This window comes from Typha latifolia, chromosome 8, assembly GCF_019914945.1.
Source record: "Typha latifolia isolate L0001 chromosome 8, TyphaL0001v2, whole genome shotgun sequence".
NCBI lineage: Eukaryota > Viridiplantae > Streptophyta > Magnoliopsida > Poales > Typhaceae > Typha > Typha latifolia.
In genome coordinates, this window is record NC_133093.1 from 5,738,718 (window position 1) to 5,752,797 (window position 14,080).

At 33.9% G+C, this 14,080-nt stretch overlaps 1 protein-coding gene across 2 annotated transcripts; it reads right to left on the reverse strand.

Annotated features, from left to right (window-relative positions):
* Positions 1–3,438: 3,438 nt before the first annotated feature.
* LOC140794445 (uncharacterized) lies at positions 3,439–13,505 on the reverse strand. Of its 2 annotated transcripts, none has more exons than XM_073146477.1 (8): positions 13,079–13,505; positions 8,071–8,117; positions 7,900–7,959; positions 4,399–4,442; positions 4,197–4,239; positions 4,028–4,099; positions 3,854–3,955; positions 3,439–3,762 (listed from the first exon to the last, which is right to left on the reverse strand). In XM_073146477.1, the coding sequence occupies exons 2-8, from the start codon at positions 8,104–8,106 to the stop codon at positions 3,643–3,645; spliced, it is 477 nt and encodes a 158-aa protein (XP_073002578.1). In that variant the 5' UTR covers positions 8,107–8,117; positions 13,079–13,505; the 3' UTR covers positions 3,439–3,642. The 2 variants fall into 2 exon arrangements, with proteins under 2 accessions (XP_073002578.1, XP_073002577.1); XM_073146476.1 differs by having other exon boundaries at positions 8,071–8,151; positions 13,079–13,504.
* Positions 13,506–14,080: the final 575 nt, after the last annotated feature.

Consider the following 14,080-nt stretch of genomic DNA (forward strand, 5'->3'; position numbering starts at 1 on the left):
GTGCCCGGTTTGGATGGATGTTGATACCCTAGCGGGTGGCGGGGTATGATTATATTTGAAATACTCTTGCGGGTGGCGGAGTATGATCTAAGCCTTCAGACATGATGTTGAGACCAGGTACCTAGTGTTGACTGTGCATAGTGGTCTAGTATGATGATATTATACCGAGATGTCGGTGATGATCGTGATGTTGAGAAATGCATATGATTTCATTATCATCTACTATACCTGATTACTGAATGGTCAATATGCATCATAGGTGGTTGCATTTGATATCATAGCATGATCGTGATCGGTATGCATTATGTGTGTTATATTTGAGAGAGAGTTATGATGATGGTATGACATGGAGATTTATTTATATATTGTCGAGGATTATATATTTTATCAGTTATGACATGACATGTTATCTATTTTTCATTTATGTATTATTGAGGAACATTCATATAACATGATGTTGCTTTCTAATTCATATTATTTAGTACATGATTTATTCTCTGTTTGGCATCACTGATTCGGGGTAAGGTCTATTCACTAAGCCTTTTGCTCATGACTCTCTTTATTTGGTTCACTGAGCCTTTTGCTCATGACTCTCTTTATTTCTTTCTTTTGAACCCCCACAAATATTATGGTACATGATACCGCCTTGAGATATCTTGATGAGATATTTTAGAGGAAAGATGAGGTGAGCTATAGATGCGAGATGGTATAGATGATAGTTTATATAGAAATTGAGTTGTACTAGTATTTGATATTTGTACTCTTTTGTATTAGACGATGATTTGTATGATACAAGTCGAATCATGGCGTAGTCTTGCATTAATTGTTTTAGTTGTATTTTGATAGTTTATTGTGGCTTGTGTGGGTCTTGCCAGATTATGTAGTGGTCTAGTGTATATTATTATGTACTTTGATACTCATATGTTAACAGGTTTATTTGATTAATAGTATAATTTATTTGGTGATGAATTATGTGATCATGGATAGGTTAGAAGGTAATTTTTGATGATGTTATGATTATATGTGCACAGGAGAGCATCTGTGCGTGACGGGCCCCGCCCGTCCTATCGCGTGCGCCGTGCGTGCCGTGAGGGCGTGTGGGTGTGCACGTGCCCGTGCCGGGCGAGGGCGTTACAATTCACCCCTATTTAGTCCAATAAGTGTCGATATTTTATCTAATTACTCCTCATATGTTGACCTTCTATCCACTCTAACAAGTCTTTTTATTCCACCATCATATTTAATACCATTGAGCCTCCTCGTAATTGAGCCACTCCAATAACAAGTGATAGACACTAATTTCGGAGTCTAATATGTATGAGAAATAATAAGAAAATCTGCCAAATATTTAATCGAAGCACTATGATGACTTCTTAAAATATCAAAAATTATTAAATAAATGAAATTTGGCTTGGCATAACATATTGATAGATAGAATCAGAATGCATGGTCATATGAACAATCCCAAATATAAAATAATTGTTCCCTTTTTCTTATTTTGTTGGAATCTTCGGTGCTTTATGCTTATAATTGAAGAGAATAGTCTCTTGGTATATGACAATAATGCAAAAAGTTATGCAAGTGAAAATGATGATTGTAAATGTAGCTGATAAAAATTGTCTAAGCATTTGCTTACGGACTTTTCTAAAAGGCTTCTCAATACTTAAAAAGTAAACTAGGTATGAATTCTCCATTCACCCACAATGGCTAAGATTGAGGAACATACAGTATAAAATTGAAGAACATATAGTATAAGATAAGTTTTAGCAATTGAAGTATCCTTTTGTTAGGTAAATATTTAATCATTAGTACAAGCAATAGATTTTATTTTATTTTTTGAGACTAATTAGCAATTGAAGAATCCTCTTCTTAGGTTAACATTTAATCATATTACACTATACCGAGAGAGGGAAGGAAATGCCATGAAAAAGAGGGAAGGCAATGCTATACTGCTCGTTGGCAACCGGTCGACAACCCACGAGACCATGAGATAAAGAGAGATGGCAGCGAGAGAGAGAGAGAGAGTGTGTGTGAGGTCCACACACACACACAAAGAGCTTACACTAAGAGAGAGGACAATCCATGAGAACTATTGAAGAAGAGAGTCGCATCGCTCGCTCGGCTGTGAGAGGAAAAAAGGGTTGGAAAAATGACTAAATGTCGTGAGTTGGTTTTTGTATAAGTTAAATCACTCTCTAAGAGAGTGATCCCAAGTGTGAGAGGAAGAAAGGGTTGGGAAAATGACTAGGTGTCGTGGGTTCATTTTTGTATAAGTTAAAATGTTTCTTAGGAGAGCGATTAATCGATTTTTTCGAAAGCAATTTATTTGGGTGCAAAATAAGACTGCGGGACTGAGTTGATTAATCGCTTTCTCATATAGCAATTTATGAATCACTTTCTCATAGAGCGATTTATTAATTGCTTTCGCCAATTACTTAAAATGGGACTTAGATGATTAGAGAAATAATAGTCGTCATCGGAGAAAGCAATTTCCCTACAGCTAGCCATATTGGAAGGACTTGGATCATCTTTCTACCATGCAAGATATTCAGGGTTGACCATTTTGTGCCTCGGCGCCGGAGCTGTCAACCACAGAAAGGCATAAATATCTTGGTTTGCTTATGCTTTTAATTTTATTTATTCTATTGAATATTTTCGCTTCCACATGCAAAGGAACCTTTCGAAAAAGGATTGGATATTAGTTAAATCATATTCGAATTTATATTTTTAAATCTAGATAAAAAAAATTAGACGAATAATACAATTTAAAATCTGCATAAAATGAATACAAATATTAATTGAATTTTAAACGAATACGAACGGGATTTTACACGAATTTGAATACAAACTAAATCTGAAATAGATTTATATACAAATTAAAAACAAATAAAATGAAAATTTTCGAAAGATTTGAAAAATAAATAAATTTAACTATATATAAATTTTGAGGATTATAAGAACGAGAAAGTTTGAGGATATGCAATATACTAATAAATTTATTTGTTACGTAATTACTAATGAACAAAAATTTGAATAATCCATACTCAATAATAGACATTCCATATTTATCGTATCACTTTGCCCCCAAATTTGAGACTTGGCCTCACACCGAAGGACAGGAGAAATGACATCTTCTTGCAAGCTTATGAATAAGAAATGGTAAGTAGTAATAGAGGAGAACGTTAATTTTGACATTCTAAAGTTCATCTAGTCGAAGAAACCCATCAAGAGTTCATCTTTTGGGTACATTTTCCATTAAATTTAAATGAAAAACATAACAGTTTAATATCAAAAAATTAGATTAGAAAGGGGTAAAACGGTACAAATGGAGAAGTAAACCATCATCACAGGCTTCCCACCAGTTGTTCCCAACTCATTATTCCTTAGTGGAACCCGTGTAGCGATGTGTGTCATATTTCCCTGGTTTAGCTTCTGATATAGGAGAACAATCTTTGCATATATTACATAGAAGAATGACATGAACACATATTTACTTTGATTCCATAAAGAAACTGTAAGCTATCTCAAAAGTTGTTTGTGAAATTCCTCTTTACATCCTTTCCAGTAAGAATAGAATGTCAGTTATGATTGCTCATGGGGCTAACATGCCCCATGATCTGTAAGGAAAAAAGGTAGAATGAATCAGATGGCCCTCTCCATCCATTTCGGGAGCTTCAAAGAAGCCCTCATTCCAAGTTTAGTAAGGAATACTGCATATAGTATGTGCAGTAAGAAAACAAAGAATCCACAATTGAGTAGAAGCTGCGAAAAATAAGAAAATAATCAAATTGATGCACAAGATCATACAGAATTTTGGTAAGAAACTAGAAGGTCTGATTGTTCCGAAAGTTACCAGACTTCCAAATATAGTGTATATGGCGTACATTGAGGGAACAGTATTGACTCCTATTCCCGTAAGGATATATGTTAGAGAAGCATGAATGTTAATGGTGATCTGCAGTTGCACAGTAAGTTAGTGTATGAAAAATATAAAATATGAGCTTGATATATATGTTCTAGGGCATACCAATGCAAGTATATTTTCTCTTATTAAGAAGGAGGATAAGAGCACATATCCGACAGCTCCCATGGCGCGAACCTGCATATTAAGCCCATGCCTAGAGATTAATATCCAATAACAACTAATAGATTAAGTTAAAAGAGATATGTAAGTATAAATAAGCTAATAGCATTACAATTGTGCAGAGGATGATTGAAGTAGCCCAATTTGTGCCCAGCCTGAAAACATAATGAAATGGAACTTATCTTGGTCAACTACTACATAAAAACCAGTATAAGGCATTAAATCTAACAGGAGTTGAGGATGAGCAGACAAAATACTACACAAAGAACTGAAGCTAATCATCAGAAAGAAGAGTCCACTTTCATATATCTCACCTCCATAGAGAACCCATAGCTAGACCAACTACTCCATGCATTAGCTACAGAAAGATAATAGCAGAAGGCATGAGTAAGGTACCTATTAAGCATCTTCCAGAATTGGAAAATAAGGCCAGTAACAAATTATTGGAGACCTAATAAGATGACAATTTCTGCACTAGAAGTTACGTCAGATAAAAGCTAAATAACAGCATGTTACAGTACAAATTCCTGCCATTACATAAGAAACATGGTTTTGTTTGAATAAGGCTGAATTGAGTTAGCAGCTGCCTAGAAGGTGGCCAACAATAATAAAACCACACTATCCTACAAGAGAATTTCCAGATAAGAAAATTATGTTAAAGTTCAAACAAAAAGTTGACTTACAGTATCACATAATTTCTAGTGGATGTACAAATAACAACTGAGTTTCGATTATACAGATGAACAAAGGAAAACAGTAGCAAACTACTTGGTTAATCCAAAAGTTTCTAATTGAGAGACCAGTAAAATAAAAGAAAATTTAGGAGTTAAAAAGGAGCTGATACAAGGTTAACTTCTTTTCCTATTTTTCTATGTTATGCCTCAGAAATGAATACAATTCATCGTAGTGGAAGTAAATGTGCTGCTGTTCATCCACATTCTAAATCAAATACAGCAAAATCAGGGACTCCTTCCCAATTTAAGGAACCCAAAATACTGCTTATAAGGTAGACCAGATTCACGGAATGTCAAGATTGGTAAGTTCTGTTTTTCTTGAATAAAAACCACATTCTCCATCTATTGGGGACATTCTTTCAGACAATTTGGGTTTCATTCCAAAAGAAATACTCCCCAGATGTGATACATAATGCTATAGATAGAGAAGAGTACAACCTTTTTGTCGAACCTTCAGGAGAAGTTTGAATATTTTCTAGCCAATGTTTGCGTCTTGGGATCATAAAAAATCATTCCAACATGGAGAGAGTAAGTTTTCTCAACTATTTTCACCTTGGGATGAGATTTTTCAGATCCCAAGGTGCGCGCATTATTTGTAGGTGTCAAATCTTCTATCAAATATTTAATCCAACATGTACTCGGTGCATTTTTCAAAAGAAAATTTTGTATTGGTTTGGCATTTAGCAATAACCACAAAGGATATCTTGCTATTCACAAAGGATAAATATTAGTGCAAGAGTTAAGGTCATCGGAGGTACACGGCCAAATTGGACTAGACTTTGGGTGTTAGGAATTAGTGGATATGCCAACATGGTGTGCAGCTAATAATCCCCAGTTTTTTCTATTGTGTTTATGGGTATATGCTAAACATAGCTACCCATACTTAATGTGAGTTGTAATTATGTGAGTATTTCAATAATATATAATTTAATTTTTGATCCTAATTTTATTCTTAAATAAGCATGATTAAATTACCATTGAATAGTAAATCAACTGGAAACTCTTTCCAATTGTTGATAAATCCTAATTGGCTTAGGCGTAGTTTGCCAAATAGAAATTATTCCAAACACTGGAAAGTTAGCCCTAATTAAGTTGGATTTAGCTATCTAGATCTTAGACCTGCGAGACTAGTACCTATATCCAAATAAGGTGGACATCTAAATAGTAGACCTACGAGAGTTTGTACCTATATTTGGATTTAGCTTGAGCGTAATAATTAGATAACTGTGTTTTCTAAGAAAACCCACTTGGGATTTTGGAAAATTTGAGCTATCATGCGCCTATAGCTTGTGATAGTCTTGTGAAGGTTATCTAATAAGTTCTCATGTGATATCTCAGTGCACGAACACTTGGGATTCATCTTTTAGTATTATGGAGCAAAATTTGCCAGAACCCTTGCATGGGATCTTTTTGCAATTTAACCACATTTGATTTTTAATTTAGCATATAAAACTGAGTGTATATATTTTCTATAGTTAATACACATTTTGTTATAATGGAATACACATAATTTTCATATGCGATACATTCTAAAGTTTACAATTGAAAAATCAAATATAATTAAATTACAAAAGCCCCCGTTTCATGTAGAGGCAAATAACTAGGTGCTTTTGTAATTTAATTGCATTTGGTTTTTTAATTTAGCATATAAAACTAAATGTAAATATTTTCTATAGTCGATGCATATTTTATTATAATGGAGCGCACACAATTTACATATACAGTGCTTTAGAGTCCATTGTTGCAAATAAAAAAAAGCAAACGCAATTAAATTGCAAAAGCCCTTTTGCACGTTTCTAAATAACTAGGAGCTTTTGCAATTAAATTGCATTTGATTTTTTGATTTAGCATATAATGTTGAGTGCATACATTTTTTATAGTTGATGTATTTTGTTATAATGGAATGTATACAATTTATATTTGCGATGCATACTAAAATACATTATTACAAATAGAAAAATTAAATGCAATTAAATTGCAAAAACATCTGCAAATAATTGTCTTAAAAGTGTGTTAGTTGACCACACATTTAAAAAAAAATGCCACAACTATGACAGTTTTTTTTAAAACTGTATATAATGAATTTTTCTTTTTTGACTATTGGTTTTGTGTAGGCAAGTTGAATCAACAATAGTTGATAGCACCGTACTCAACATGCCCTGCCGGCTATATGGGGTTAACTAGTTGACGGACCTAACAAGTTTAAGACAGTTATTTTGGTGCACGTAAACTAGGAAAGTACATAAAAGTTGATAAGTTTGTTAGCTAATTCTTAAGAATAAAAGTTGTCAGGTTTGTTAGCTAATTCCTAAGGATGCACCTATGAGCCTTCGAAGTGCCCTTTTGAAAATGAGAAGTCAATATGCACCTTGAGAAGTGAAATGTTTCCATATACTATCTCATAATGTGAAATATGCATATTGATGGTCATATGTGTTATTCTCAATTTAGAGCGATACATGTAATTAACATTCTCTAAGTGGCAAGGCAAAGAGCACATAAAGCTGAGTTTATTTAAATTTTAAGCAGCTTTCATACAAATATTCCTTGTTTAGAGCTTCCACTTATCTAGTTCCAAAAGCACAAAATTTGAGACACCGCAGCATTCAACTCTATTATGGCAATGCTCTCCATGAGATTAAAGGCCTTGTACCATTTAGTTTATCTATTGTAGTCTCTCTTCTCTTCCTTTGCATTTTGCCACCTCTATCAGGAGCATGCTAATTATCTTAACCTGTTATCTTCAGTTCGATCCTACATTAGATAAACCACTTGGTATAAGTAGAATCTTCTTGTTTTTTTCTGTATCTTTTGATGCTGACACTACTTGACCATTTCATCTTTCTCATCTCAGTTGCATTCATTCTCCACAAATGCTTTTTAAACTGTTTAACCATCTGAATGAAAGTGCCTTAGGTTCTTGAAATCACAAGAAGACAGTTGCTTAAAGATGGAAAACCTTTTGTTAGTTATTGTATAGACAGTGTAATGGATTGATATTAAGTATACAAGATAAAGACAGACTGAAGAGATCAATGAATGAAGAAAAAGGTAGAAGTATGGAACCTGAATAAAACTTACCAAATATGTTGATGCCTTTACTGGACCTGACAATGTGAGTAGTAGAATAGCAGTGGCCACCTAGAATTGGTAAAGCAAACAAATAATCTTTAAGAACAACCACCGCTAGAGCACTGAGAGGAAAATTACATCAAAGAGTATGCCCAGAAGAAAGTCTTGATGGTGACTGACCATGGTTTTCCTGCCTGCTGCGAGTCCCCATCTCATTGAAGAGATCACTATTGGCAACGCAAAGAAACAACCAAAGTAATTCTGTAAGCACAAAAGTTAAGTTTATGAATATAAATGATTTAACAAAATACTGCCTAATTATTCTGTGTGAGTGCCTGAAAATAGGAACACTAACTCAGAAAATCAATATATGTTAGATGACCAACAAAATAACTTTAAGATGATATTCAGCGCCACAAGAAAGTTACAAAGTATATAAGTACCATACTCATGATACTAAAAAGCATGAAAGCATTTAGAGGCAGGCAGCATGTAAAACAGATACATCTGATTCAACATCAGATAGAAATATTATCAAAAATAATATTTAAATATAATACATGTTGTAAGTTGTAACTAGGAGATGGATATAATTTACAGCTTTTTCACAGATAAATGTTTGGAAGACCCTTACCTCTCATCCAGTAGATAAGGCAATGTTGGTGCAAGAATCAAAATTATAAACTTTTTAAAAAAAAGTACATAGAAAATGATCATGTCAAAGTGGACATAATACCTAAAGGAAATATTATATAAAAATATCTGTAAGGAATACCTAAAGAAAATATTATATAAAAATACCTGTAAGGAAATCATTAACGACTATATCACATAGTAACAAGAATACGCCAAATCATATTGTAGCACAAGATCATTAGGGCCTCTTATTGTAGAATTCTAGAGAACATAGCTTTGAAGGTGGCAAAGCATAATATAATGAATAATATACAGATAGTGCAAAAACCTGCTAATGAGTTTCTATATATTCCTCCTGCACTTTATAGGGCCTTGTTTGGTTTGAGACTAAGCTCCAAACTCGATTAGTTTGTCTCATTTTTTAGTCTTGATTTTTTAGAGAGTAAACTTAATTAGAAATGAAAAAGATAAAAAGATGTTTGATTACTGAACCAGTTTAAGAGTCTCTAAACCAGTTCAAGGGGGTTTTTGAACTCAAAGGAAACAAAGCCTAGGGTTCTTATTCTTGATGAAGATTCCTTGTGTCATAACTTCTCACTATTATATGATACATATGAACATCTATGCAACATTTCGTAAAGTACTCTCATGAGTAATAGTGTAATACTACTTCAGCTGTGTATCACTAGTTAAATTATAAGGGAGTGCATGAACCATGTCTTCTTCTTGTGTCAACCTCATTAATCAGAGTAGTGGATCCAAGAAAAGAAAATCTATGTTCAAAAGAATGCCAAAGCTAGAGCAATAAAGGCGTATTAATGCTCTAAATTCTAGTTCGAAGCTTCCAACTATCACACACACATAATAGCCATGGATAATACCTTGCATATACATGCATTTATGCAAATATCATGTGTCCACAGATGCATAACTGTTACTTTCATTTTTGTGTGGAAAGACTCGCATATTATACCATATTACACTAAATAAATACCCATATTATGATTTAGTGTTGAAATAAATAGATAAGATTTGGTCCCATCAAATCAAGACAATCTTATTGTTTTGGACATGAAGAGAGAAAGAAGCCACTACAATTAATGGAAATACTAGGCCTACTAAAGGCACAAAAATAGAGGTAAGTTGAAATCTGTCATAGAATGGGTGCCTTGATTTAATATTTGTATCCATTAGAAAGACCTTATGATATGATAAGTATTATTGACTATTAATTTATATAAAATAATGTAATATTACATAAGTTAAGCAGTATTAGCTATATATAGGATAGTATAAGATATATAAGATAATAAAAGATATTAACTTTATAAAATATAAAATATAAGATATGAGGATATATTTTATATATAAATATAATTAGTAAATAATACACTGATTTGTAATAATATAAAATAAATTTATAAATTTTTCTTATATTAGCGTTGGGGTGTAAACGGGCCAAGCCTGAGGGAGCCAGCTCTAGCTTAAGCTCGGCCTGAAATTAATTTCGAGCCTTACTTTGATGTTTAGGCTCAACTCAGCTCAACTTGAGCCGAAAGAGAAGGCAACAACGACTTGCCGATAAAGGACAAGGAGGCCGAATAAAGAAGTGGAGGAGGAAGATGAGGATTCCGATGCCAAGGCCGTCGGATGAGGCCGATGGAAGAGTAGTAGGAGGAAGAGGAGGTTATGTTTGTTGGAGAGATTTAGGATTAGAGTTAGATAAAGATAGGAGAATAGTAGCCAATGGCCATTGGATCAAAGATCTAATGGTTATAAATACATTTATATATAATACATATACAAGGTTAATAAATATTATATTTAAGCGGAGCCTATCGAGCCGAGCCTAAGCGAGTCGGCTCTAGCTCAGGCTCGGCTCAGCTCAAACCAAACCGAGCCTGAGTTAAGCTTGAGCCGAGCTCGAGCTGCTCGTTTAGTTGGACACTCCTATATATGTGTTGGGTGCAAGGAAAGACCCCATTGAACAGTTTGAAGATTCCTTGATTAGCCATCATGCAGACAATCCTTCCATAATTTCTTAGCTAGTCATGATCAAATATCTTGTTAACCTTGATCAATAATCAATCATACTACTAGTCTTGGCAAATCATCTTGCTAATCTTGATTGATAGCCAATTGCTCTATTCATCTTTATATTCTTGTTTATCTTGTAATACCTCAAATCCACTAGCTTAGAGTTTCTCTATTTCTTTGTCACTCCCTTAGCTTCTTTGTCACTCCCTTAGCTTCTTTGTCACTCCCTTAGCTAAGCTAATTTGTTTCTAGTATAACAAGGTTCTCAAAATTGACAATTGTTATTCATATATCTTACTCTATTTTGAATTACTATTTTTAATTCGATAGTTTATTCATTTCAATTCAGATGAATCTTACCTGAATAGGAATCATTCTTCCAATTCCTATTACTTGTGAAATTCTTATAATTGGCTGGGCAAATCGAAATTATCTTCTAGTCAAATATCCACCCAATCAAGTAGAGCTTGTCATAACTCGCGCATGCAGCTTTCTATAGTGTGTTCTCGTGTTGCCATGAGCTTGCTCGAATGAGCAACGGCCTATACCCTAATCAAAGGAAGCGAAGATGCTTTGCATCACTATTCAAAGGAAGGAATGAGGCAGACTTTGGGCTGCTCCTCATCAAGGCCTGAGAGTGTCAATCTTGGCTTGGGCCTACTTCGATGCTCTACCCTGGCCTTTTCATTGGTTCCTACGGATCAGTCACCTAGGCAAATCAACCCTCCTCCAATTTTCTGTGATTGTGTTCTTGTTGTGCTTTCACATTCATGCTAAATAAGTATAATTTTAGTTCATATTCTGATATCTATTTGAGTTATTTAACAACCATTTGTTTCTTATAACATAAAATTAATATATCATATGATTGTATGATTTAAATTAATTATCTTTGACAATTCCCTTTATAATTTGATTAAGAAAAATAAATACTTAAATAGTAGGGGAATACAAGGTATATTTTAAGGAGATATGCAAACAATTAAAACATTTGCCTGTACAATAATTTTTTCCTTATCACAAAATTTACGTGCTTTAATAAGGGAATTCTTAAGGTGAGAGTCTTCTACATGTAGGTATCAACTATCAACTATCAATTACTAGTCAAGAGCTACGAATCATGGACACTTTCATCGTCTTAACATATCCACGTTGGATATTGCATAGGATATGATACTAGTCAAATATTTTTATCTGAGTATTAGATACTTTCTTAAAGTATCCGAATTTCTAAAAAAAATTAGTGTTGCGGATACTTCCCAGATACTTCTTAGATGAATCTGGATACTTCCGAGATTCGGATCAATATGAGTAAAAGTGAAAGAGGCTATTACCCTTCCTTTTTTGTCAGATCTAAAAGGTTTTCTTTGTGATAAACATTGAGGCATGGTTACTATTGTCAACTTCTTACAATCTATAGATTGGAATTACCTGTTTATCTTAAATCTTAGTCAGTAATATACTATATATTATACTAGACTTTTTTTATGAATGGTAGTTCTCTTAATGTTTAAATTGGATGTATCCACAAGCTGCATTAATATATAATATATAATTCTTCAAATAAAAATGGAAGTACACAAGTGTACTAATATATACATGTATGAGTTATGTATCCTAAACATATCATATCCTTATTTTTCAAGATTTTCCATATCAGAATACTTGTATCTTGTCTAATCCGTATCAATATCCGTATCCATGCTTCAAAGGTCAGGAAGAATATACGATTATAGTGTGACAAAAATTAATCAAACAAAGAATCTTATACATAAATAGATAAAACAAGGAAATTGGTACTTTAAAAAGCTTGCTTACATCGCCACATACTCATGGAACATATACTAGTATGTCGACATGATGTTCTCTATAGCAAAGAGATTTATAAAAGTAATCAATCTCTGTCTACCGATATAACAATACAAATAAGTTTGCAGCAGATTGTGATGGAAATGTTTGAGAAAAGAGCCTCATCATCTCATCCTCATGAACTAGAGAAAATGGCTCGTAGAAGTGGCCCCTAGTTCAGCACTAGAGATACTTGTATAACCAAAAATACTAGTTAGTGTATACGGGGGTCATGCCTATTAACTTTATTGTCATATGTTGCATCCATCATCTATGTTTTAAATATTTCAGTCACTTACAACTTCTTGCCAGATAACCAAGTGTGTATGATACCATTCATCTGGAATCATCCAAATTCCCGAACAAATGAGTAACAAAGTTAAAACAATTGAACCAAGACTGAAAAATACATGGCCTTATTCAACTTATTAATTATCTGGGATCTTTCATCTCCCAATGGAGCTACTGAAACTGCATTCGAAAGTTAATAAAATTCAATACCATAACATAAAACTATCTGTAGCTTCTTCCCACAACTAGTCATTTCTATGGTGTAAACCTTTAAAAGTAGAGTGGATACAAAGATCGAGCCAATCCCGGCAAGCTCAGTTCATATCACCACCAAAAAAAAAACAAAAAAAATGCCAACTTTGTGAAAGATTCTGACCTCAATGGCGAGGGAGTTGCTCAAGAAGTAGGCAAGCCCAGCAACAGACGCGAACATTGCGCACTCCACGAGCTTCAACGTCTCCTTGAAGACCTCCCCTTCTTCCCCCAAATCATCGTAATCCCTCCAAATCCCACCTCCATCTCCCATCTCTTCTCCCTTAAACTGGCGGCCGCCATGCTTCTCGGCTTCGCCTACGAAAGCCCTACAAGGCCGGGATTGAAGGAGAGGGATTGATAAAGGATACGAGAAAGGATTGAGATTGGGAAGTAGATTTGTGGTTTTGATAGGGTGAGAGAGATGGATTGGAGGAAGGAGACGACGAGATCGGGGAAGTAGAGAGGCTAACGAAGGTGGGGAGAAATGGAGGGGTTGCGAGTGGAATCGAGTCATAAGGCAGAAAGATAACTTACTGCACTCATGACACATCCCAGGATAATGGATATGATATAAATATATAATTGTGATTATTGGGTTACCAGGTTTAAAGGATCCGACCCGGTTTAGTAAACTCGGTTATGTCTGAATTCTTTTTTAACAGAGTAAGAAGTACACTTGTGAAATCATTCACCTAACCAAATGCCAAAGGTAAAACCTCCATGCAAAAAAAGGTTTTCTTAACCAAACTGGCCTTCTTTTATATTTTATTTATCCAAATAGGCACCACCTCAAACTTAATATCAAAATAGGTCGGAGGCACTGTTACCATTGCTAAAACACTAATAAATTCAATATTTCACCATTAGATGAAAAATGCTAAAATATTTATTTTATAAAACACTCAACTCATCAATGTTTTATGTATAAAAAACGATGAAAAGTTGACCATTTTATATGAAAGAAGTGAAAAAAAAAGTCAACATAAATTTGGAGAAGCTATAGTCATTTTGTGTGTGTGTGTGATTCTGAGCGTAGTTGGTTTTGGATAATCGCATTATTCCAAATTATAAAACTTCTCAATATCTTCACAACAATATATTTTATAACTAAAATTGATAATCG